The sequence below is a fragment of the Monodelphis domestica genome, chromosome 6, assembly GCF_027887165.1.
Source record: "Monodelphis domestica isolate mMonDom1 chromosome 6, mMonDom1.pri, whole genome shotgun sequence".
NCBI classification, from domain to species: Eukaryota; Metazoa; Chordata; class Mammalia; order Didelphimorphia; family Didelphidae; genus Monodelphis; species Monodelphis domestica.
Genome location: NC_077232.1, coordinates 4935644 through 4957826, shown reverse-complemented (window position 1 = coordinate 4957826; position 22183 = coordinate 4935644). Strand labels below are relative to the sequence as shown.

The window sequence follows — 22183 nt, the reverse complement described above, 5'->3', positions numbered from 1 at the left end:
CAGGATGGGGCAGACATCATCACACGTGGACATCACACATTCGGGGGGGGGGGGTCTTTGCTCAATTTTTATAGCAAGGGAGGAAGGATTGAGCAGACAGTGGGGGTGTTTACAGACAAAAGGCATCTACATCTTACTTTTAAAAATTCAAACAAAAGTAACAGAGCTATAGATCTTATAGTCAACAGGGCAGAGAAGGGCCATCTGTGCGCTTCTTCCAGCCCTACGGAAAAGTCAGCCTTCTGGAAGTGCTCCTTCTTAGTCTCTGCATCCCCAGTGGCTGACACTGCATCTGGCACCCAGATGGTGCTTCATAAATGCTCAATGATTGATTGAATGAAAATGGATTTTATCCACCCTGGTTTATTACAATCCACTAGAAGAGTGCCAAACTTGGGGCTGAACTACTCGCTCAATGCGCTTTCCTTGGGGCTCCAACCCTCTTCCCTCTCAACCACCAGCTTCCTGCCAATTGCCCGCTGCCTACATTACCCATAAGCAAAGAGATCTCAGATTTCATCCAAATCCAACCCTTCTCCTAATCTTATTTCTATCAAGGGCATCTTCCTAGTCACCCGAGTTCACCATCTCAAACTCATCCCTTTCCGACCACTTCCTCATACCCAATCAGTTGCCAAGTTTTAGTAAATCCACCCTGGCAACATCTCTTTCTTTCTGTTTTCTTCTCTCTCCCACAGACACCAGAAACCACCCTAGATAGATGGCATAGTGGAAGGATTATTGAGCTTGGGAGTCAGAAAGATCTGAGTTCAAGTCCTGTTCCATCTACTTACTATCAGTGGGACCCTGGGCAAGTCAGTGAACTGCTCTCAGCCAGTTTCCTCATCTGCTCAAATGAGGGGAGTGGGCGATGGCCTTTCAGGTGCCGTCCAGCTCTAAATCTATAACCCTAACTCTGCCTCTCATCTGCAATAATTGTAGAAGCCTCCTTTCTAACTGGTCGTCTTGCTCCCTCTGGGTTCTTCCTTCTCCAATTCCTTCTCCTTCATCTTCCCAAATGCTATTCCTCATCTATGCCATCTAAGCATGCCATTCCTCTGCTCAAGAAGCATCAGTGGTTCCCTGTTGCTTACAAACTCTTATTTGTCATTAGCGTTCTTTACAACCCGGCTCCCACCTGGGTTTCACAAGCTCAACATCCCAGGCAGCGCAGCCGGCCTGAATCCCATCTCCTGTCTCCCTGCCCCTCCCCGCACTCGGAGGGCTCCCCCGGCCTCCACTTCCCCCTCCGGACTCTGGAAATCTCTAGCTTTTTTCAAGGTTCGGCTCCATTGCTGTCAGGACTCTCCTCTCCAGCCCACACAGTTACTTTTGGTTTATTCTGTATGTAGGTGCCCATTTAACATGCCGCGCCCCTTCTCTTCCCCCAGAGGAATGCCAATTCCTTGAGGGAGGGCAGGGACCGGATGCAGCGGGCCTGGCACTTAAAGGCGTGCCGAATTGTGCCGGCCTCATCCGTGATGCCAAGTGCAGATGTGGAGGGATCCCGAGGCTCGCCAGATCCCGGGGAGGCAGGAGGGAGTCTGACAGCTTTCCAAGAGCCCCACCCACAGCAGAACCTGTCTACCCTGGGAAGGGAGAAGGTTCCCCCAGGTGACCGCACACGAGAAGGCTCGGAGGACCGCCCGACACAGAATCGGGCTCCTTCCTCGCCCCCATCACGGTTCATGGACAGCACCTTGTAGATCAGACACCTGGGAATCGGGGCGGCTCCTCTGGGGTCCCCGTAACTCATCTGGCTTCCAGGCCCAACTTGGGAGTCAGAGGAGCGTCTCGTCTCTGTGAGTGGAACTCATTCAAGAGGCAAATGCAGATGGAACAACAGGCAGGTGGTTGGGAATGTGTGCCTAAGGACCTGGTCGTCAGACGGCGGCGGAGGCTGCGCTCCGTTACAAACCCCGGCAAGGGCAGGAGGCGGCAACTAGGGGCTACGTGTGTCTTGTCAGCATTGTGGAGGGAAAGGACGCGATATCCTGGGGAAACGAGCTCAAAACCAAGCACCTCCTGGCAACAAAACCCACCAGAAAATCAAGGTTTAGACCGTCGGCTAGAAAGGGCAACCTCGTGGGCTCGGCGTGGTGGCTGGAGACGAGCGTGTGCCTCACTCTGGGACACGGAGGCTGGGAACATGAGCCAGGATGCAGGCTGGCATCCCCGACAGACGCTTCTGAGCTGCAGCAATAACTGGCTCAGCATCACCTGGAATGGGGAGAGGCGGCCGCGCACACCCTGGAGCCACACCGAGTTTGAGGAGAAGCAAGTTAAAAAGCCAACCTGAGCTGGACTAAGAAGAGGCTCCTTTTACTCCTACAGCCCAAGCCCCAGGGAGGAGCTCAGAAATGCCCGTCTGGTCGTGTGGCCAGTCCCACAGCGGGAAGCACGACTGCCACGGATGGGGGCTCATTTCCTTCTCTAAAGGAACGTCGTCGGCCCATTAAGTAGGACAAGGACGAGCCGACCCGCATCTTCACGAATCCTCCCCAAGAGAAGCTCGCCCCTGCGGCCGGCCCTGACCGCCTCTCCTTACACTTACCCACGTGGGCCACCCTTTACGTCCTTTCGGGCTCTGGACGTGGAGGGCCACTAGGACAGAACAGGACGTGTGCTTACGGGGCGTCCAGCCTCCAGCTGGCAAGACTGACCAGGCCACTCTGGAATGAGACTCGGCCCAGCCTTCCGAGACAACCCGGTGGCTCTGGCGTGGGACAAGCTTTGCAATGGCTTCCTGAAGTCCGACTGAGGGAGGGCGGCCCACTTGGGGCAGAAGAGAGGCGGCTGCTGATTAACCGCAGGGACAGGCAACCCGAAACCGAGGAGCTCCCTCCAAAGCTATACCCAGCACCAGCTCCCTCCCGAGACAGTGGCAGCGGCTGGCGAGGAGAGAGGAGCCAATTCCGGCGCCCCCGTCCTCCTTTCCGCCCCGTGTGCACCTGGAGAGGAGCCTCTTTAGGGCAAAAGACAATGGGGGGGTCCGTCTCAGAGGCGCCACTAGAGCACATTGTACACTGCCGCACAGATACATCACATAGTCTTATATTAAAATAACTTTCTATGATTTGTCAAATCCTTACCCAGCTAAAGTAATTTTTGCTGGCCCTTGAAGATTTGATCCTGAAGGGAAGGTGGTTCCATTAACTACAGACGATAAGGCGCCATTATCAAGCTGTTCAAAATGAAAGGCAAGAATGTCCCAAATTAAAATGTTTATTCTTAAGGCAGTCAGTCGGTTGGTGAGCTTCTAGGGGAAGAGCCTACATTTCCCTGGAAGTTCCTGCGATTTCTCTCCTCTAACAACTATTGGGTGCCCTTGAAGGTTCCAGAGAGCTCTTCCCCATACCCTGAAGCGACTCCCCCACCCCCATGCTAGAGGATTGCCGAAAGTTCGGATTATTGGAACCACAAGAAAACTGGGTGCCCGAAGCATCATCTCTTCATAAAAATACCTTCCTTTTTGCCTTAGACCCAATACTGTACAGTGGTTCCAGGGGAGAAGAGTAGTGAGAGTTTAGATCTGAACTCGGGACCTCCTGCTCTAGACCTGGATCTCTATCCACTGGCCTATGTAACCGCTACTATACTCTAGTTCTACGAGATGAAAACAGCCCTTTGTGCCCTTCCCCCATATAAAGGGCTCTGGCTGCGACTTTGCTAGGAGAGGAGTGGACATTTACTGCAGTAAACAGTCCAAAAATATTTTAATCATTAGGATTTTGAGGAATCTTTGTGTGCAAACTGCTATACCAGCAAGGCTTTTACAAATAAAATTTAATCCAAAAAACATTCTTTATTGGATTCTCCTATAGTCAGGGATAAACTAAGCAGCTCTGTTAGCATCCACGTCTCTTACTTCCCCTATTTCTTCCTTTGCCATTAAATTGTCCATTGGACCCACAAACGGCTAGTCCGTAAGAAGGAAAAAGTAAAACGTACATTGGCTTATTTCTATATTTTAACGAGTATCCCGGTCAAAGGATGCAGGAGGGGTACAGCCAAAAACGATGAGCTTTAGAAACAAGTCTTTGAAAAAGGTTTGAAAATAAAAATTAAAAAAGAAACTAGGCTTGGAATTATTTGTTCTGCATACTATCCATAGTCTTCACAAACATCATTAAAACCCAAGTGTGTTTCAGAAGCATTTGCACGGGCAGAAATAGAGTCGTGTATGTGCCCTCTCCAATTTTCCATTCCACCAACGCTCTCCGAGTGCCCTCATGGGGTCTGGCACTATATGGTACAGTTCATTCTCTAGGCAGGAAATGCTTCTGGGTCAATGATTTTTCACAAGAAAAAAAGTGAATGTGAAACGGTGAGTGCTTTTACTTCTACCTTTGCTTGAGGCAGAGTGACCAATGTGGGACCCTCCTCTGGCCATTTACTGCCCTTGTTTTTAATAGGTCAAAGGGCCCAATGTTGCGATGTTGGATGGTGATGACAATTTGTGGGAGGGTTCCCTTTTAATATGCCACCTTAGCTTCACTTATTAAGACTTTTTCTCCCAAAGTTCCAAAACGACTTGTCCCACCCAATTTAGTTTTGTGTAAATAACAGAAGTGGGAACTCTGGATCTGCCCCCTCTTCCTTGCCAAAACAATACCAAAAATGATGGGCGGCCATCCTTTTCCTCTGCGTGTAAAAAGGTGAAGGGAGCAATGAAGGGAATTGCTTTTCTAGATCTGGTTCTCATCCACAGAGGAGGAATTAGTTACTAGTGTGGCAAGGACAAGAATTCTGGGGGAAATGACCTGAGAGCATCTTAGAATTTGTGATGGAGAAGAAGGAAGCCAGGAAGAGTCAGAGAGGAACAGGTTCCAAGAGTTAAAAGGAAGGATCCCATGGCTTCAAATCTCCCAGGAGGAATGGAAAACATTCTCAAGAACAAAAAGTCAGAAGACACAAAAGAATGAATTCTACTGGACATGGATGCAAAGGGAAATGGAAGCAGGAGCTGGTACCAAACAATGGTTTTGATGGTATGCTAGCCTAAGTGTCCAAAGCATCAGTGGCCCAAATGAGCGGATAATGGTGAAGAAATGGTTTTTTAAAAAGTTATATTGGAGAAAAGGTTAGGGATAGGGAATGGAACTTTTATTGCACTGGGTGATAACTCCCAAATGTAGAAACATCTTCTCTGCACCCTAGACTCTCAGAGCCCTAAGAGTTTAAGGGTTCCAAAGTCTGTGGGTCCAAAGCCAACTCTCTGTCGATTATATCTCATTTCATCTCATGCTGGAGAAAAGAGGGGGATCAAAGAAGGGAGAGGATAATTTGACTCCTTGGGACAGGTAGGATGACGATAACCGTGGATGAATAAAGAATCAAATTCAACTTGTATTCTGCTTCCATTTTTTTCTGCTAAGGAGGATGACCTTTAGAATGTAAGGTTAGGGAGTTGGAAGCCAAGTAGTAAGGGGACAGGAAGAGACACCTTTGCAACCCATAATGAACTCATGTCACCAGTACCAAGGACAGGCCAGCTTGATTGATCTTTCAAAGGTCTTGAAGAATGAGAAAGATATTAAAGAATTAGACAAGGGAAAATACTGGCCCAACATAAATATGTTTTTAAATAGTAGGCCACTGAACTCGACTGGAAACATTCTGAGGTGATCCCAAGAGATGGTTACCTTCATCAGAAACAGGTCATACTAGACTAACGTCAACATTTCTCACCCTATTCTGGTGGAGCAGGTGAATAAATACAACTAGCTAGTCAGATTGGGAACTGGTTGACTGGCAAAAATGAAAGAACACCCACTAATTGCTCTAGGTCAGCTTGGAAGGTGGTATCCAGTGGAGTGCCCTGAGGATCGGTACCTGGATCTATTGTATTTAATGTGTTTGACCTGGATGAAGGCGCAGACAGAATACTTATACCAAATTGGCTGAAGATAGAAAGCTAGGAAGGGTCCCTTACAGATTGAAAACCAAAGGTAGGATCCAAAAATATCACAATGGGCTGAACAGAAGAAATGCAATTTAATAGGAATGAATTGTCTTCTTGTTGGGTTAAAAAAAGAAACCTCCCAAGTATAAGATGTCGTGGCTAGATAACTAGTTATCTGTTTGAAAGAGACACTTGCTCATTGAATCAGCAGTATGATATGGTGGCCAAGACAACTGATGCCATCTTGGGCTGCACTGAGAGACCCGAGAGTGCCCAAGGTGAGCAAAGTGAGATTCCTGTTGTCCTCTGCCCAGTCAGGCCTCATGTTTTCTGGGCATCACATCTGGGCTGAAGAGTCTGGCCAGAAGAAGACAAGTTGCATGGTGAAGGAAGGGCATTGAGGTCAGGTCCTTTGAGGATCACTGGAAGGAATTAGGGTAGGGAAGAAGAGAATAGAAGGTGCCTACTATGCACCATGTCCTGTGATAAGCACTTTATGCATACTTTCAATATTTAGTAGAATTCACTTGTAAATTCATCTAATCTCTGGGAGATTTTTTTCTTTGGGAGTTCATTTATGGTTTGTTAAATTTCCCTTTTCCAAACTAGGGTTATTTAAGTATTCTACTTCCTGTCATGAAAATCTAATTTATATTTTTGTAACTATTTATCCACTTCATTTAGATTGCCAGCTTTAATGGCATATAGCAAAATAAGGGCAAAATAGCTCCTAATAATTGAAAGTTTTTGCAAAAATGAAACCAATGCACCTAAAATTAGAAGGAAAGCAGGAAAATGGGAGGGAGGATCTTGGTAGCACATTTTTTTTCTGATAGAGATCAGAAGGTATTAAGGAAATTTTATAAGAAAAAGAGTCATTCTCCGATGGATAAATGCTCAAAGGAACAGTTTTCAGAGGAAGAAATCCAAGAAAAAGGAAAAAGATTCATAAGTGCAAAAATACTTAGAGCAGCTCTTCTTGTGGTGGCAAAGAATTTGATACTGAGAAGCCCATTCACTGGGGACTGGATGAACAAGTTATAGTATATGTAGCTGATGGAATATCATTGTCCTATAAGAATGATAAAGGGGATGGGTTTGGAAAAACCTGGAAAGAATTCTATGAACTGATGAAAAGTAAAGTGAGCAGAACCAAGAGAATGTTGTATAACAGTAATAGTGTACAATGATCAATTGTGAATGACTTGGCCACTCTGATCAAGACAAGGATTCAAAACAATTCCAAAGGACTCATGATGAAAGATACTATCAACCTCCAGAGAAAGAACTGATGCCATAGAGGTGTAGACTGAAGCATATTTTCTTTTTCCTTCCTTCCTTCCTTCCTTCCTTCCTTCCTTCCTTCCTTCCTTCCTTCCTTCCTTCCTTCCTTCCTTCCTTCCTTCCTTCCTTCCTTCCTTCCTTCCTTCCTTCCTTCCTTCCTTCCTTCCTTCCTTCCTTCCTTCCTTCCTTCCTTCCTTCCTTCCTTCCTTCCTTCCTTCCTTCCTTCCTTCCTTCCTTCCTTCCTTCCTTCCTCCCTCCCTCCCTCCCTCCCTCCCTCCCTCCCTCCCTCCCTCCCTCCCTCCCTCCCTCCTCCCTCCCTCCCTCCCTCCTCCCTCCCTCCCTCCCTCCCTCCCTCCCTCCCTTCCTTCCTTCCTTCTTACTTCCTTCCTTCTTCCTCCCTCCCTCCCTCCCTCCCTCCCTCCCTCCCTCCTCCCTCCCTCCCTCCCTCCCTCCCTCCCTCCCTCCCTCCCTCCCTCCCTCCTCCCTCCCTCCCTCCCTCCCTCCCTCCCTCCCTTCCTTCCTTCCTTCCTTCCTTCCTTCCTTCCTTCCTTCCTTCCTTCCTTCCTTCCTTCCTTCCTTCCTTCCTCCCTCCCTTCCTTCCTCCCTCCCTCCCTTCCTTCCTCCCTCCCTCCCTTCCTCCCTCCCTCCCTCCCTCCCTCCCTCCCTCCCTCCCTCCCTCCCTCCCTCCTCCCTCCCTCCCTCCCTCCCTCCCTCCCTCCCTCCCTTCCTTCCTTCCTTCCTTCCTTCCTTCCTTCCTTCCTTCCTTCCTTCCTTCCTTCCTTCCTTCTTACTTCCTTCCTTCTTCCTCCCTCCCTCCCTTCCTCCCTTCCTCCCTCCCTCCCTCCCTCCCTTCCTTCCTTCCTTCCTTCCTTCCTTCCTTCCTTCCTTCCTTCCTTCCTTTCTTGATAGGGCTAATGCAGGAATTTGTTTTGTATGACTATAAATATCTGTGTCAAGCTCTGTTTTTCTTGTCATTGCAATGGGTAGGGAAGGAGAGGGAGGCTGAGAATAAAATTAAATTGGATTTTTTAAAAAGAAAACCTAGGTTCAAATCCCACATCAGACACTTACTAGCAGTATGACCCTGAGGTGGTCACTTAACTTTTAAGTGTAAAATGGGGACAACAGCACTTACCTTTCCATGTTGTTGTGAAGATCAAATGAGATACTACTCACAATGTGCATTGCAAATCTTAAAGCCCTGTCTATATAAATGCTAGTTGTTGTTGTTTTTGTTATTAACCCCAATCCGTCAGAAGTAGCCTTAAACTAGATTGAACCTTGGGATGCAGTCAGTCAGGGTGACGGTCTGCAGCCCTCTCGGGTGGGAAGTCCCTGACTCGGCTGTCATATGCTCTGTACAAAGGGGGGGTTTTCTTCCTTTCACTCTTCCATGTGAACTTTGATGAGGTTTCTTTCCCACCTCCTTCACCTGGCCCTGAGCTATCCTAGAACTAGGCTACACACAGCCTTCTTTGCCACCCTTGGGAACATCATCATCAAGTGAGCATGGCCAGATCATGGAGAATAGCCGGCAAATGGTCCCACTCCCAGCATCAGGCAGGGCTTGGAGGTGGAAGGAAGGCCAGCCTAGTCTGACTCAAAATAAGAGTCACTTCTCCAAAGTTCTTGATTAATGGCCAGCCAACTCCAGTTGTGCCAGGGACAGGAGCTCATTGTGTCATAACCCAGTCAATGAATATCTGTTGTCAAACTCTCCTCCTGCTGAGCTAACTCCCATCATTTCTCTTTACGGCATGTGTTTCTTCCCTTGGCGGCCACATAAGAGCACACCTGCTCCCTGATGGACTGAGGAGGAGCTTACACTGCCCAAACATAGCCCACCCTTGTCCAAGAACTAGTTATTTCTATTTTTTAAAAGTCGTCAAACTAGTTGGATCAAATTGCCTGGTAGAGCCCATCAGAGTAGCCGATCTCAATTTTATCTTCTTAGAAAAATAATGCCTATTTTGGCAGGAACACCCATGATCTAGAAGACCATCACTACCAAGGTCATTAAGCACCTGGCTCTGTACGGTCTCTATGGGGAATTGGACTCAATTCTTGCCAACTGATGCTATTCTGGGCTTCAATTTGTAAAAGTGGTCCAAGTCTTCCCAAGGACTTTCCTGACAACACCATAAGGTCAGTATTAGATTTCCATCCTCCCTATTTTTCAAATAAGAAATTAAATGACTTGCTTGTGGTCACACAGACAGCAAGGGTCAGAGCCACATCTGGCGGTCTGGGATGGGAAGCGAAGGACAGAATTAATCCCTATTACACACAAAGGACACCTTTTCCAAAGTCCCACCAACACTGCCTGGCTCCATTCAGACTTTCCCTTCCTTTGCCAAGTCCTCTTCTTCTATCGTCTGCAGCCCACCCATCCATCCGAAGCCCAACTCCAATTCTAATCCTCCTCCCCCTCCTCCTCCTCTCTGGGGCTTGGTTTTCCCCTTTCTTTGAATAATATTCATTGACTGACTATTTGAACTCCTAGAGGATACACAGGTTTCCTCGTTAACGATGATTGCTCACTAATTGTGTCCTCTTTATTAGATGTAGCTCTAGGAGTAGGTCCTTAGAAGGCCAACTCATATCTTATTGTTGGCATTTGCCAAAAGGCCAAGCACATTTAACAAATGCTTGCTGACTGAAAATAGAGCGAATGTTACTCAATTACTCCAATGGCAACAGTGAGTTTAAAGACAGCAACGTCTGACTTAAAAAGGGAAATGACTTACTTGCTGTGTGATGAGATTTAATTTAGCTGGTACTGGCAGAAATCTTCCAACTAAGGTAGTCAAAGGTTTAGACACATCTGCAAGGAAAACATGCTTTAAATTAATTTGTGACACGGGGAAGTCATCTTCTACTCATCGACTGAAGAGTGAATATGTGAGCACACACTACGGTGCTTACTATATGAAGGCCATCTTCATCTTATTTCTATTTTCGTTGCCATGCAAAAACTTCCTGAGGCAACAGGCTTCTGGCCAGGTTGGCAAAGAGCCGCCTTGGAGAAGTAATCCAAGCACTCTCCCATTGGACTTTCCTGAGGCATCCCCTAGACCTAGCTCTCAAAAGGAAGACTTGCTCATTTTACATGCCAAGGGTTGCTTCTTCCTCCTCCTGCTCAGACTCCTTTCCCTGGTGCCCAGCTTTTCCCTGCCTCCCTCACTAAGGCATCTTGGAATCCCAGGACTCCTTAAATGGGGTATATTTCCTAGAAAATGATACCATGGAGCCAGTCGCATGCCGTGTCAAACAACAGACAAAATTGACTCCGGTTGGGCTTGGCTGGCAAGTCCAAAGGAGGCGGGAAGTTGGTGAAGGGGCTCTTCCCAAGCACAGGTAGCCTCATTCCACTGCAGTCCTGGCCTAGGGATGTCTGAAGCAGGAAGCCCAGAAAGCTGGCACAGAGGAGGATTTAGAGCCCGGAGATGCTCCTCATCCATCACGTGAAAAGGTCCTTAAACATTCCTGTACTTGACATCATCTGCTCTGATCAAGTGTAAGAGGCTGCTGTCCTTGGTGGCTGAGACTTGGGCAGGAAGGCCTGGGACTAGCCTGGGGTCAAAGCAGCCCATTAAAGCTACAGCCAGCCAAGTAAACTTAAGTCAGTTAAGGTCAACGCAGGGGACATGAAGGGTTCTGTTCCCTACCTAGATTACCAACACAGACAACTTAATACAGTTAACAGTGAAATGGTGCTGGATTTGAGCTTTGATCGCTCAGAAACCACATTTAGTTTCTCACAGTATTTTGAGGTCATCATCACAAACATAAGTGAGTCACTGGCAATTATCAGCGTACTGAACAGTAACAGCCATATCGGTATGATGGACATGATGAACAACTCTGAATGACTCGGCTGTTCTCAGCAATGCAATGATCCAAGACAATCCCAAAGACTCATGTTGAAAAATGGTATCTGCCGTCAGAGAAAAGGACTGATGGAGTGTGAACGCAGACAAAGACACGCTCGATTTCACCTTCTTCTTCTTCTTCTTTTTAGTTTGAGATCTCTTTCACAAAATGACTAATATGGGAAAATATTTTTACATGATCGTACATGTAAAAGCTTCATCAGATTGCTTACCATCTCAGGGAGGGTGAAAAAGGTAGGAGAGAATTTGGAATGCAAAAAAAATCAATTTAAATGAATGTTAAAAATTATTTGTACATGTAATTGGGAAAAAGAAAATATTATATAAACAAAACAATCAATATTTATGATAGCAACTAAAATTATCTTTGTGCCGCTGAAGCTGGGTAGGGCCTATTAAGAGACATCTTGGGCTGGCAGAATTTTATAAAAATAGCTTCTAGTATAAATAGTATAGAATCAAGAATAAAATATCATAGCGGGGGCAGCTGGGTAGCTCAGTGGATTGAGAGCCAGGCCTAGAGACGGGAGGTCCTAGGTTCAAATCTGGCCTCAGCCACTTCCTAGCTGTGTGACCCTGGGCAAGTCACTTGACCCCTATTGCCTAGCCCTTACCACTCTTCTGCCTTGGAGCCAATACACAGTATTGACTCCAAGACGGAAGGTAAGGGTTTTAATAAAAAAAAATATATCATAGCAAAGAAACAGCTTCCAATAACAACATTCACATTTCTAATTTATCTTTTAGCAAACTAAATGGATTGGAAATTCTATTTGCTAATCTAATTTCAGCAGGTCTTCTGGTTCATAATTAAGACAAGACACAGAGAGAGACATGTGTTATCCATCAGGATCCAAAAGGAGCCTGTAGATTTTCTTGGGTGAAATGGATTCAAAAACGTATGAGATATATTCTGATCCAGCAATACCACTAGTAGGTCTGTAACCCAAAGAGACTTTTAACAAAGGGAAAGCACCTATTTCTACAAAAATATTCCTAGCTGCTCTTTTAGAGGTGGCGAGGAATTGGAAACGAAAGAGATGTCCCTCCGTTGGGGAAGGGCTGAACAAATTGTGGTATATGATGGGGATGGAGTACTATTGTGCTAGAAGAAATGATCAGCAGGATGATCTCAGAAGAGCTGGAAAGACCTCCATGAACTGATGCAGAGTGAAAGAAGCAGAAGCAGGAGAACATGGTAGACAGTGACTGAAATATTGTGGGATGATCCAATGTGATACACGTGGCTACCAACAGCAATACAACAATCCAGGACAGTTCTGAGGGAGTTAGGAAAAAGAATGCTATCTAGAGAAGGAACCCTGGGAGTATAAATGCAGATGAAAACATATGATTTATCACTTGCTTGTTTGGATATATGATTTGGGGTTTTGGTTTTTATCAGATTATTCTCTTGCAAAAATGAATAATATGGGGGGGGGGCAACTGGGTAGCTCAGTGGATTGAGAACCAGACCTAGAGACGGGAGGTCCTAGGTTCAAATCTGGCCTCAGACACTTTCTAGCTGTGTGACCCTGGGCAAGTCACTTGACCCCCATTGCCTAGCCCTTACCACTTGTCTGCCTTGGAGCCAATACACAGTATTGACTCCAAGACGGAAGGTAAGGGTTTAAAAATAAAAAAAGAATAATATGGAAATATGTTTTGAGTGATAACACATGTATAATCCAGTGGAATTGCTTGTCAACTCCAGGAGGGGAGAGGGAAGAGGGAAGGGAGACAACACAAACCATTTAACTTTGGAAAACAAATGTGGAAATTTGTTATTGGAATAAAAGAAAGATAATTTTTTAAAATGAGAGTGGGGCAGTTGGGTGGCTCAGTGGATTGATAGCCAGGTCTAGAGAGAGCAAGTCCTGGGTTCAAATCTGGATTCAGCCACTTCCTAGCTGTGTGACCCTGGGCAAGTCACTTCACCCCCATTGCCTAGCCCTGACTGCTCTTGTGCCTTGGAACCAGTACAGAATATTGATTCTAAGCTAGAAGGCAAGGGCTTAAAAACCTATGAGAGTCACTTTAGGTAAAGGGGAGCTTCCTGGTCCTTGAAGCCTTCATCAGTAATTGATGGTTTCTGAGTTTCCCAGACAGACTGTTACTCAACCACTCACACGTCATCCTGGCTCTCCCTCCCCAACGACTGTACAGACAGAAGATAAACAACCCACTGTTTCTTCATTGGCTGTACCTGGCTGCAGATAATTATTTTGTTCTTGATACTGAGGAACCAAATGAACTGCTTTGAGCTCTCTTGTGCCCGAATTGTTTATACACAGCATCTGTGTGCCCCCTTTCAGCTGGCAGATTACCTAAAAGAAAGCAGAAGTCAGCGCACGTGTTAAAAGGACGATTACAGTGAAATGGTTAGAAAGACGCTTCGGAAAGCCTTCAATCTCTGAAAATTCCGTCTCAGTAGAGAAGAATAGAAAAATGCTGTTCTTCCTAGGCTCCATTCTCTGGTTCTGGGTGATCTGTTCTCTGGAGTCCCAGCCCAGCCCAGCCCAGTCCTCTCCCCGTACCTGGTGATGAGGGATGTGGAACACGCAACACATTATTCTCTGGAAACCTGGGGATGGAGGGGCTCCCTCTAGGGGGTTCCACAGCCTGGTCTTCAAGTGAAAAATAAAATGTGATACTCATTGCAATGCCAGCCTTGAAACCCAGGAGGGAGCGTGTCTTTGGGAAGTCCTCCAGTAAGCCAACCCACTAAAACTTTGGGGGTAGAGAGGGAGGGGAGGGTCCAAAAGCCACCCACCCCTAGGCTCGTTTCACTTTGATTCAGAAGAAGGTGTTGGCTTTTCCTCCAACCACATCTTACTTTCATGATCTTCCCTAAAAACACAGCTTATACCCATTTCCCCCAAATCCTCACAACTTGATGGTTCTGCTGTTGTTGTTCCCATAGCTATTCATCTCATCTCCCAGAATGCAATTTGGAATTAGCACTTTATGATGGAGTCAAGCTGGACCCGAGTGTGAAGGCTGGGGGCTCCCAGCACTCCTTGGGGCCCAAATGAAGCCTCTAATGGGATTGGCTCTCTGTGCTAGACCAGGAAGAAAACACATCTCTGCCCTCCAGGAACCAAGAATGCCATTGTCAGGGCCCAGAGAGTCCCACAGAGGACAAACAGAAGCGAAGGCCCAGGGGTCCAGTCCTGACCACTGTGGATGACTTGCTAAGCACAGATGTCAGACTAGTTTAGGGTTAAATCAGGATTTTTATTTTGAATTCCGGTGCCCAAGGAGCCTCCCTCTCTCCTGCTGGAACTAGGGCTGGACTACAGCTCTTCCTAGGACACCATTTTAGGGCTGCTCACAATGCAGACTTTTCCTGTTTTCCTTGCAGACGGGGGCAGGGAAAAGCCAGCCCAAGGAGCCCATGCATCCTCAGTTGTCTGGGCTCAAGCTCAAAGCTCACGTGGCCTAGATGGGGTGGCCAGGGTCCTGGGAAGGCTCTGCAGCCCAGAATGGGAATCTAGGCCAACTGGGAAGTGCTGTAAGTGACTAAGCTAAGCCTAGTGATACTCTAATTTACCTTGTTCTGCCCTTATGTGCTGAGAACCAGGGACTGCCTTCCTCACACTAATGTGGGGCAATGGACAGAGCCTAGACTTGGTGCAGAAATGAGTTGTGGGGTCCTGGGTGAGTCACTTAACCTCTGACTACTTAAAATGGGGATGGTAAGAGCACCTGCTTCCCAGGGATCTTGTGAGGATCCAGTGGGAAAGATATCTGTTAGGAGCTTAGTACAGGGAGCAGCTGGGTGGCTCCATGGATGGAGAGCCAGGCCTAGAGATGGGAGGTCCTGGGTTCCAATCTGGCTTCAGACACTTCCTAGCTGTGTGACCCTGGACAAGTCACTTGACCCCCATTGCCTAGCCCTTACCACTCTTCTGTCTTGGAACAAGTACACAGTATTGATTCCAAGATGGAAGGTAAGGGTTTAAAAAAAAAGAGTTTCGTCCAATGCCTGGTGCATCGTATGTTCTTAGTGCTTGTTCCCTTCCTCTTAGCACAGAGCTTTGGCTGGGATCTGGGAATTGGCTAGAAGAATTCCCTGGGGTCCCTCCTTCCTTGGCTTCAACCATCCCTGATGCTCATTCTGCCCACTAGGGTGAAGGAAGGCCAATAAGGAGGCCTTTTGGTTTCCACCTTTGCTCCGACTGTCGTTACTTTGTGGCCTGGAGACTGACTGCTCCTGGCCCTGCTCACTTTACTAAGCATTTATCCAGGATGTGACAGTCACTCACATTCCACAATCTCACTTAACAGATTAGATCACAACTGAGCCCAGGCATTTCTGGAACTAAGGAAGAACACAGAGAGCAGACCCCAGGGAAAGAGGCCAATAGCAAACCCAGGCAATGAAGGGACGCTCTATTGAGCAGACTCTACAAATGGCCCTTTTCCCTACTTTAGGGCACTCATTACCATTGGGTTAGACTCCTTCTTATGGGAACAGCTGGAATTCTCCATTGGTTCTTGTGATGGTGGGAACTTGCAGCAGCTCTCCTGAGCATGGGCATTCTGAAAAACAGCTTCGTCCTGGTTGTTAGCAGTAATGGCACCAACTGCTTCCCTTATCTCCACCTAGAAAAGCAAAGGACTTCAGAAATGGAAGCACTGCCAATCCAAACTCTAGTTCTACTAAACAGAACATACAGTAAGCAAATCTGGACCTTAACCTTAATTTAGGGACTGTCTTCTCTGGCAGGAGTTTCTAGTATAGAACTGACTTGTCCGGAGGAGGAAACTGTCCAAAAGGAGTTGTCATATCCTTGTCTATCAGATCATGGAGTGAATCCTAGAGCAATGAGGACTTGTGGGGCCCTTGGGGTCATCCCCAGAAGAGCTGCACCCTGGAGGAGGGCTTCTGTTGGTGGGATGAAGCTCATCTGGGATGCTTTGATACCCTCATCATTAAAGAGGTTGGGCAGGTAGACTCTGTTCTTGCCATACATAGAAGTCTTTGAAGCTTCCTGAAATGGAACTCTCCATCCCTCCTTCCCTCACCAAATTATGCTTAGATGTTCTTTTGAGTCCTCTAGTCAGGTCCAAAATCATTGCTTATATTCTGCTAATATGTATTGTAGTGTATTGATGATGAGAGTGTAAATCTTGAAATTTCTCAGACTTATGAATGTTAAAAAACTTCCACATTGGGGAATTCTCCATTGGAACAATTCCCTACTGGGAACATTCCCCATTTGGACAGTGAGAACTCTACTTGGATCAGAAATGGGAGGACCTCTGCTCCACCTGTACTTAGGACTGCTTTAGGGGAGAAAACTCCTTGCTAAACAATGAGGGTACTTGGGCCCATACTTATAGTGAGGCAAAAAGTTCTTTAAGCCATGCCTATTTTTAGAATTAACACAATGGGGTGCTAAGTACCTATTAAAGGTCAGGCAACTTGTGAACTTGCCAGGAGCAGAGAGGGGAAAACCTATTCAGAAGTTTTTCTGGTTCAAACTTACTAAAGGGATTAGTCGACCCAGCAGTGAATTCAGAATGGGCTGTCCCTTGGAAAACGTCTACTGTGATTGGTAGATGGAAGAACTTAGGGGAGGTGACATAGGAGAAAACCCCTTATATAAGAAAAAGCAGAAATCTCTTATAGGGATCGCTTGAGAAGAAAATCCTTTTGGAGGATCACTTGAGGAGAGGCTCTGGAGAAGGGAAGCTCTTGGAGGACAATCTCTAAGGAGGTCTCGCTGGAGCTCCTCTGAGGGGACTCTGTCACTAGAATCCTTGCATAGACAGACCTTGTGGTGAGTGATAAAAGACTGACTGACTGATCTCTCTCTTAAGACTCAGGTCTAGGCCATGTTGGCTTAAGGCCCTTCATACTTATTTCCTTTTTCTCTCTTTTCTTTAATTCCTCATTGTATTATTAATTAAATTCTCTATAAAACCCAGTTGACTTGGGTATATTCATAATTGGGAATATTTCCCTGGCGACCACCTTATATTTGATTTAAAACCAAGACACTGTAGTGAAACATATTCTCTGCAGTCACAAATTTACTCACCCACTCTTATATCTACTACAATTTATATCTTCCACTATTTTAACTCTTACAGTTTATGTCAGACAACTATTTTAAATGTTATAAGAGAAAGATGCAGTGCTGCCCAGGGAGCAGAGTACAGGTATCCCTTCCACTTAAAGGGGTTAGGGGTATGGCTGGCTGCAATCTGGAAAATCCACATAAAATTTCTTGGCCTTCTCTTTGTACTAGAGTAGAAATCTATTTTTTTTCTTTTATGGGGTGTTTACAGTATCTTACTGTTAAATGTGTCAAAAAGTTGTCCATAGGCTATAGAGCTGTGTTGGCATGCCAGAGGGGGCTGTTCCCTTGTCCCTTTCCATCTGCATCTGAGGACATTTCTCCCAATACCCACCCCTCCTCTGCCCAGCAGCCCAATGGGAGCACTTCCTTCCTCCCCTGTCTGGGGTAAGGCAGGGGTCTCACATGCGGCATAAGGGTGTGGTTTGGGCATTCAGGCCCTTAAAAGGTTCGCCATCACTTTTATATAGTTTCTAAACCTTTTCTGTATCATCTACGGGTCTTTGTGTGTTGTCTGCAGCTTCCACAAAACTCCCCCCCAAATTCTCATTTAATTTCTTCTGTCAACCTAAGAGATATTAAAACTGCTGAGGAGAAAGTTTTAATTTGGAGGAAACACCTATCCTAGGTTTGTGGCTGGGATGTGATTTGGGGTTTAGGCTTTAAAAGATTGCTCTATAGCAAAAATGAATAATATGGGCATAGGTATCAAGGAATAACATTTGAACAACCCACTGGAATTGCTTATCAGTAGGAGAGGGGAGGGAAGAGAGGAGGGAAAGAAAATGAATCATGTAAATGTGGGGAAATATTTAAAAGTAAAATAAATTAATTTTTAAAATCTAAAAATAAATAAACAAGGTTAATGTATAACCCAGTGGAATTGCTTGTCAACTCTGGGATGGGGGATAGAAGAGGGATGGGAGACAACATGAATCATGTAAACTTGGAAACCTTATGTGTAAATTTGTTACTGGAATAAAGAAAAAAATGAATGTTAAAAATTGTTTTCACATGTAACAAGGGAAAAAAATTTAAGACTCCAGAAATCTGGCCTTACGAGTTTAGTAGCTGTGTGACTCTGGATAAGTCACTTAACCTTGTTTGCCTCAGTTTCCTCATCTATAAAATGAGCTGGAGAAGGAAATGATAAACCACTTCATCATTTTTGCTAAGAGAGCCCCAAATGGGGTTACAAAGAACCAGACAGAACTGGAGACATCTGGGTGGCTCAGTGGATTGAGAGTCAGGCCCAGAGACGGGAGCTCCTGGGTTCAAATCTGACCTCAGAGACTTCCTAACTGTGTGACTCTGGGCAAGTCACTTAACCCCCATTGCCTAGCCTTTACCACTCTTCTGCCTTAGAACCAATACATAGTATTGATTCTAAGACAGAAGGTGAGGGTTTAAAAAAAAAGAATCAGACAGGATTGAAGTAACTGAGTAACAACAATGACAATATGGGAAAACAAGCACTCATTGGAGAGAAGTGAAAGAGGGGCCCTTAAATGGCAGTTACTAAATAAATCTATTGCTTGACCATCTATGTTTCATTGTTATTGGCCTGCGAGGCAGTTGTGTCTATAACAACAGCTCCTTTAATTCAAATAAAGCCCATATTCTGTTGTTGGGAGAGGAGAGACAGAATGTCTGCCACATCTCCCCACAGCCCCCTCAGTTGGCCAAATACGCATCTGAAATCAAAGCAGCCCCAAATTCTCGTCTGGAATTGAAGCAGTTTACTTTTTAAATCAATGGACCCAAAAGAAAGCTGTCTGTGGGGCAGAGTAAACGTTTATAATACAGTTATCCGGTGATGTACATCTCTTTCCAGGGAGGCACACAGATGGCTAGAGGGGCTGACAGATGCCTTGTTCTGAGGTGCAGATAACCCGAGATGCTCAACACTGCTGCCAGCGAGGTCTTAGGAAGGTGGTGAGAATTCTTAGGAGTTGGCTTTGTGCCTGTCATCTCCTTGAGACAATGAGTTGCAGAATTTAACTGACATCGTATTTCAGCTCCAGTGATTAGTGAGAAGAGAATTTCTGGCTGGCTTCATCCTCCATTTATTTAAGAGGAGCAGGTAGAGCTCCAGTTCTAATGGTTAGCCTGCAAATTCCAGCTTTATCCCCAGGGTTCAGTAACTGATTGATCCTTTTGCCTGATCCTCCCTCTCTTTTATCTGTTCTTTGATGTGTTAAACGTTGCCATCCTCTACTCAGTACAATGCCTTTGTATCCATTCTGCCTCTACAAAGTTACTGGTCTGGTTCAGCCCTTTCCCTTCCGTTGTGTCTGAATCTTTGGGGTCCCGGTTGGGATTTTCTTGGCAGAGGTACTGGAGGGTTTGCCATTTCCAGATAAGGAAAGTAGACAAACAAGGTAAAGTGACTTGGCCAAGGATACCCAGCTAGTTAGTGTCCGAGGCCAGATTTCAACTCGGGAAGATGTCTTTCCATCTGCTTACTCTTGATCCACTAGCCACCCCTCTATGCTTCAAGCATGACGTTCAGAAGGTCAGTGGAAAGGCTCTGGGTGTGAGCCTGGTGATGGTCTCTTCACCAGCCTCCCTAAAGATTCAGGAGAGTGGCCACAGCCACTCTTCCTGGAGCCCCTTGGTGCAGAGGGGTCCAGAGAGCCTTGGGCAGATCATGGCCTCTGGAAACGGGGCTGCGCCATACTAATATCCAACATGGCACCTTCAAGCAAAACTCCAATCGCTGACTGGACAGCTCCATCTCAAACAAAGAAAAGGCCAGCCCTCCAAGGAAGGTGTTGGCAGTGAACGAGGAGCTATAAAACGTATTCATCCGATGAGGGGATGCCCTTCAATTGGGGAATGGCTTAACAAATTGTGGTACATGTGGCACATGTGGTATATAGACTCTAAATGATCACCCGGATGCAAATACCAACAACATGGAAATGGGTTCGATTCAAGGACGCATGTGATACCCAGTGGAATCGTGCATCGGCTATGGGAGGGGTAGTGGCAGGGGGGGAGGAAAAGAAAATGATTTTTGTTTCCAAGGAATAATGTTTGAAAATGACCAAATAAAATAATGTTTAAAAGGAAAAAAAAACCCGGAGTATTCATTCGGATGCCATATTTATTTCTTGCAAAAGGTGGTCCTTTGCTAGGCCAAGCAAGTATCAGAGGAAGCATTCACTGAGACCAAGTGAGTCCCCGATGGGAATTGCACGACATATAAAATTCAAATTGAGCACTTAGGAAGGAAACGATCACTCTGGGCCAATTTTGAGTTTGTTAAGAAAAAGTCATGCCAGGCTAAACCGATTTCCTTATTTAGATGCAGTTACTAGCCTGGTAAGTTAAGAGAATGCTTTTGACAATCAACAAATTAAATTATATTAAGCAGCTATTTGCAAGGCACTGCACTTGAGGCATGGTATTTAGGTTTCAATGAGGCATTTGGCAAAGTTTCTCATTATGGAAATCCTCAAGGGCAAGACGGGGAAACAGGGGCTGGAGGACAGGACTGCTTGGCCAGACAACATTAATTAGCTAATTAATTAATGGTAGTCACCCAGGTCATTTGTGGTCTGCTGCAGGTAGAGAGTTCTGTGCTGGGCCCCATGCTATTCAACAGTTATCTCAATAAGCTGGAGAGTCCCAGACAGCTTGTTTTTCAAATCTGTGGCTGATGAAAAGTAATAATAATCAAGTGGACCCCAGAATTGTGATTCAAAAAGTCTGTCACCAATTAGGGCAATGGCATCACTTCCAAGGCAGAAGAACAGTAAGGGCTAGGCAATTGGGGTTAGGTGACTTGCCCAGGGTCATACAGGTAGGAAGTGGCCAAATTTGAATCTATGTCCTTTCTCCAGACCTGGCTCTCTATTCACTGAGCCACCTACCTGCCCCTATCCTATGACTTCTTATCCTGATCTTTCCATAATTGAGGATTTGTGCCAACACACTAGAAACTTTCCTTTAATCCAGAGGTGTCATGCTCTTTGTGGTGGAAAAATTGGAAAATGAGGAGGAGTCCCTCCATTGGGGAATGGCTGAACAAATTATGGTATCTGTTGGTGATGGAATACTATCATGATCAAAGGAATAATGAACTGGAGGGATTCCATGTGAACTGGAATGACCTCCAGGAATTGATGCAGAGCGAAAGGAGCAGAACCAGAACAATGTACACAGAGACTGATACACTGTGGCAAGATCATATGTAATCAACTTTGCTACTAATAGCAATGCAATGATCTAGGACAATCTTAAGGGACTTATGAGAAAGAATGTATCCGCATCCAGAGAAAGAACTGTGGGAGTAGAAATGCAGAAGGAAAACATATGGTTTATCCCTTGTTTATATGGGTAACAGGACTTGGGGTTTGAGTTTTTAAAAGGTTACTCTATTACAAAAATGAGTAATATAGAAACGGGTATCAAGTGATAACACATGTATAATCCAGTGGGATTGCTTGTCAGCTCTGGGAGTGCGGAGGGAAGAGGGGAGGAAGAAAACATGAATCATGTAACCATGGAAAAATATTTAAAATAAAAAAATAAACCAGAGGCATCAAACCATGGCAGCCTACAACTGACAACCCTCCCAAGTGAAGCCCAACTAGATTAAAATGTAATTGAGAAAGTGAACAAAATAAAAATGTAACACAGATACCATTACATTTTAAAACAAAGTCAGCATGTGGCCCACAGATATCCTTATGTAAGGATCATTGGCCCTGTTTCTATTTGAGCTTGACACTCCAGCTTTAAATCACTCATGGGTTCCTGGACACCAGGGCATGAGGCCATATGGCTGGCCACCTCTTTTTAAGGTCCCACATGCTTTGGTTATCACTGGAATATGCCGTGTTTTCACCCCCACCCTGTATTTTCTCTTGCTTATAATTTTTTCTTCCAGGATAATTATTGTAGTCATGCATCAGTATTGCTGAGAATACAGACACTAAACAAAGATGGGCTTTTGGGGCAGGCAGCCTGGTTAATTTTCTCTCCCTCTCGTTTCTCTCTCTCTC

The 22183-nt window shown here is 45.6% G+C and overlaps 1 protein-coding gene across 2 annotated transcripts in view; it reads right to left on the bottom strand.

The window, feature by feature from the left end:
* Window positions 1–22183, bottom strand: part of TESMIN (testis expressed metallothionein like protein) — a 55591-nt gene that overhangs the window by 27439 nt on the left and 5969 nt on the right. For both annotated transcript variants that reach the window (XM_056801179.1, XM_007497792.2), the window contains exons 3-6: window positions 15532–15690; window positions 13289–13409; window positions 9937–10013; window positions 3093–3184 (exon numbers count right to left, since the gene is read on the bottom strand). In XM_056801179.1, the coding sequence (XP_056657157.1) occupies window positions 3093–3184; window positions 9937–10013; window positions 13289–13409; window positions 15532–15690 (449 nt within the window). The remainder of the gene's footprint in view (window positions 1–3092; window positions 3185–9936; window positions 10014–13288; window positions 13410–15531; window positions 15691–22183) is intronic.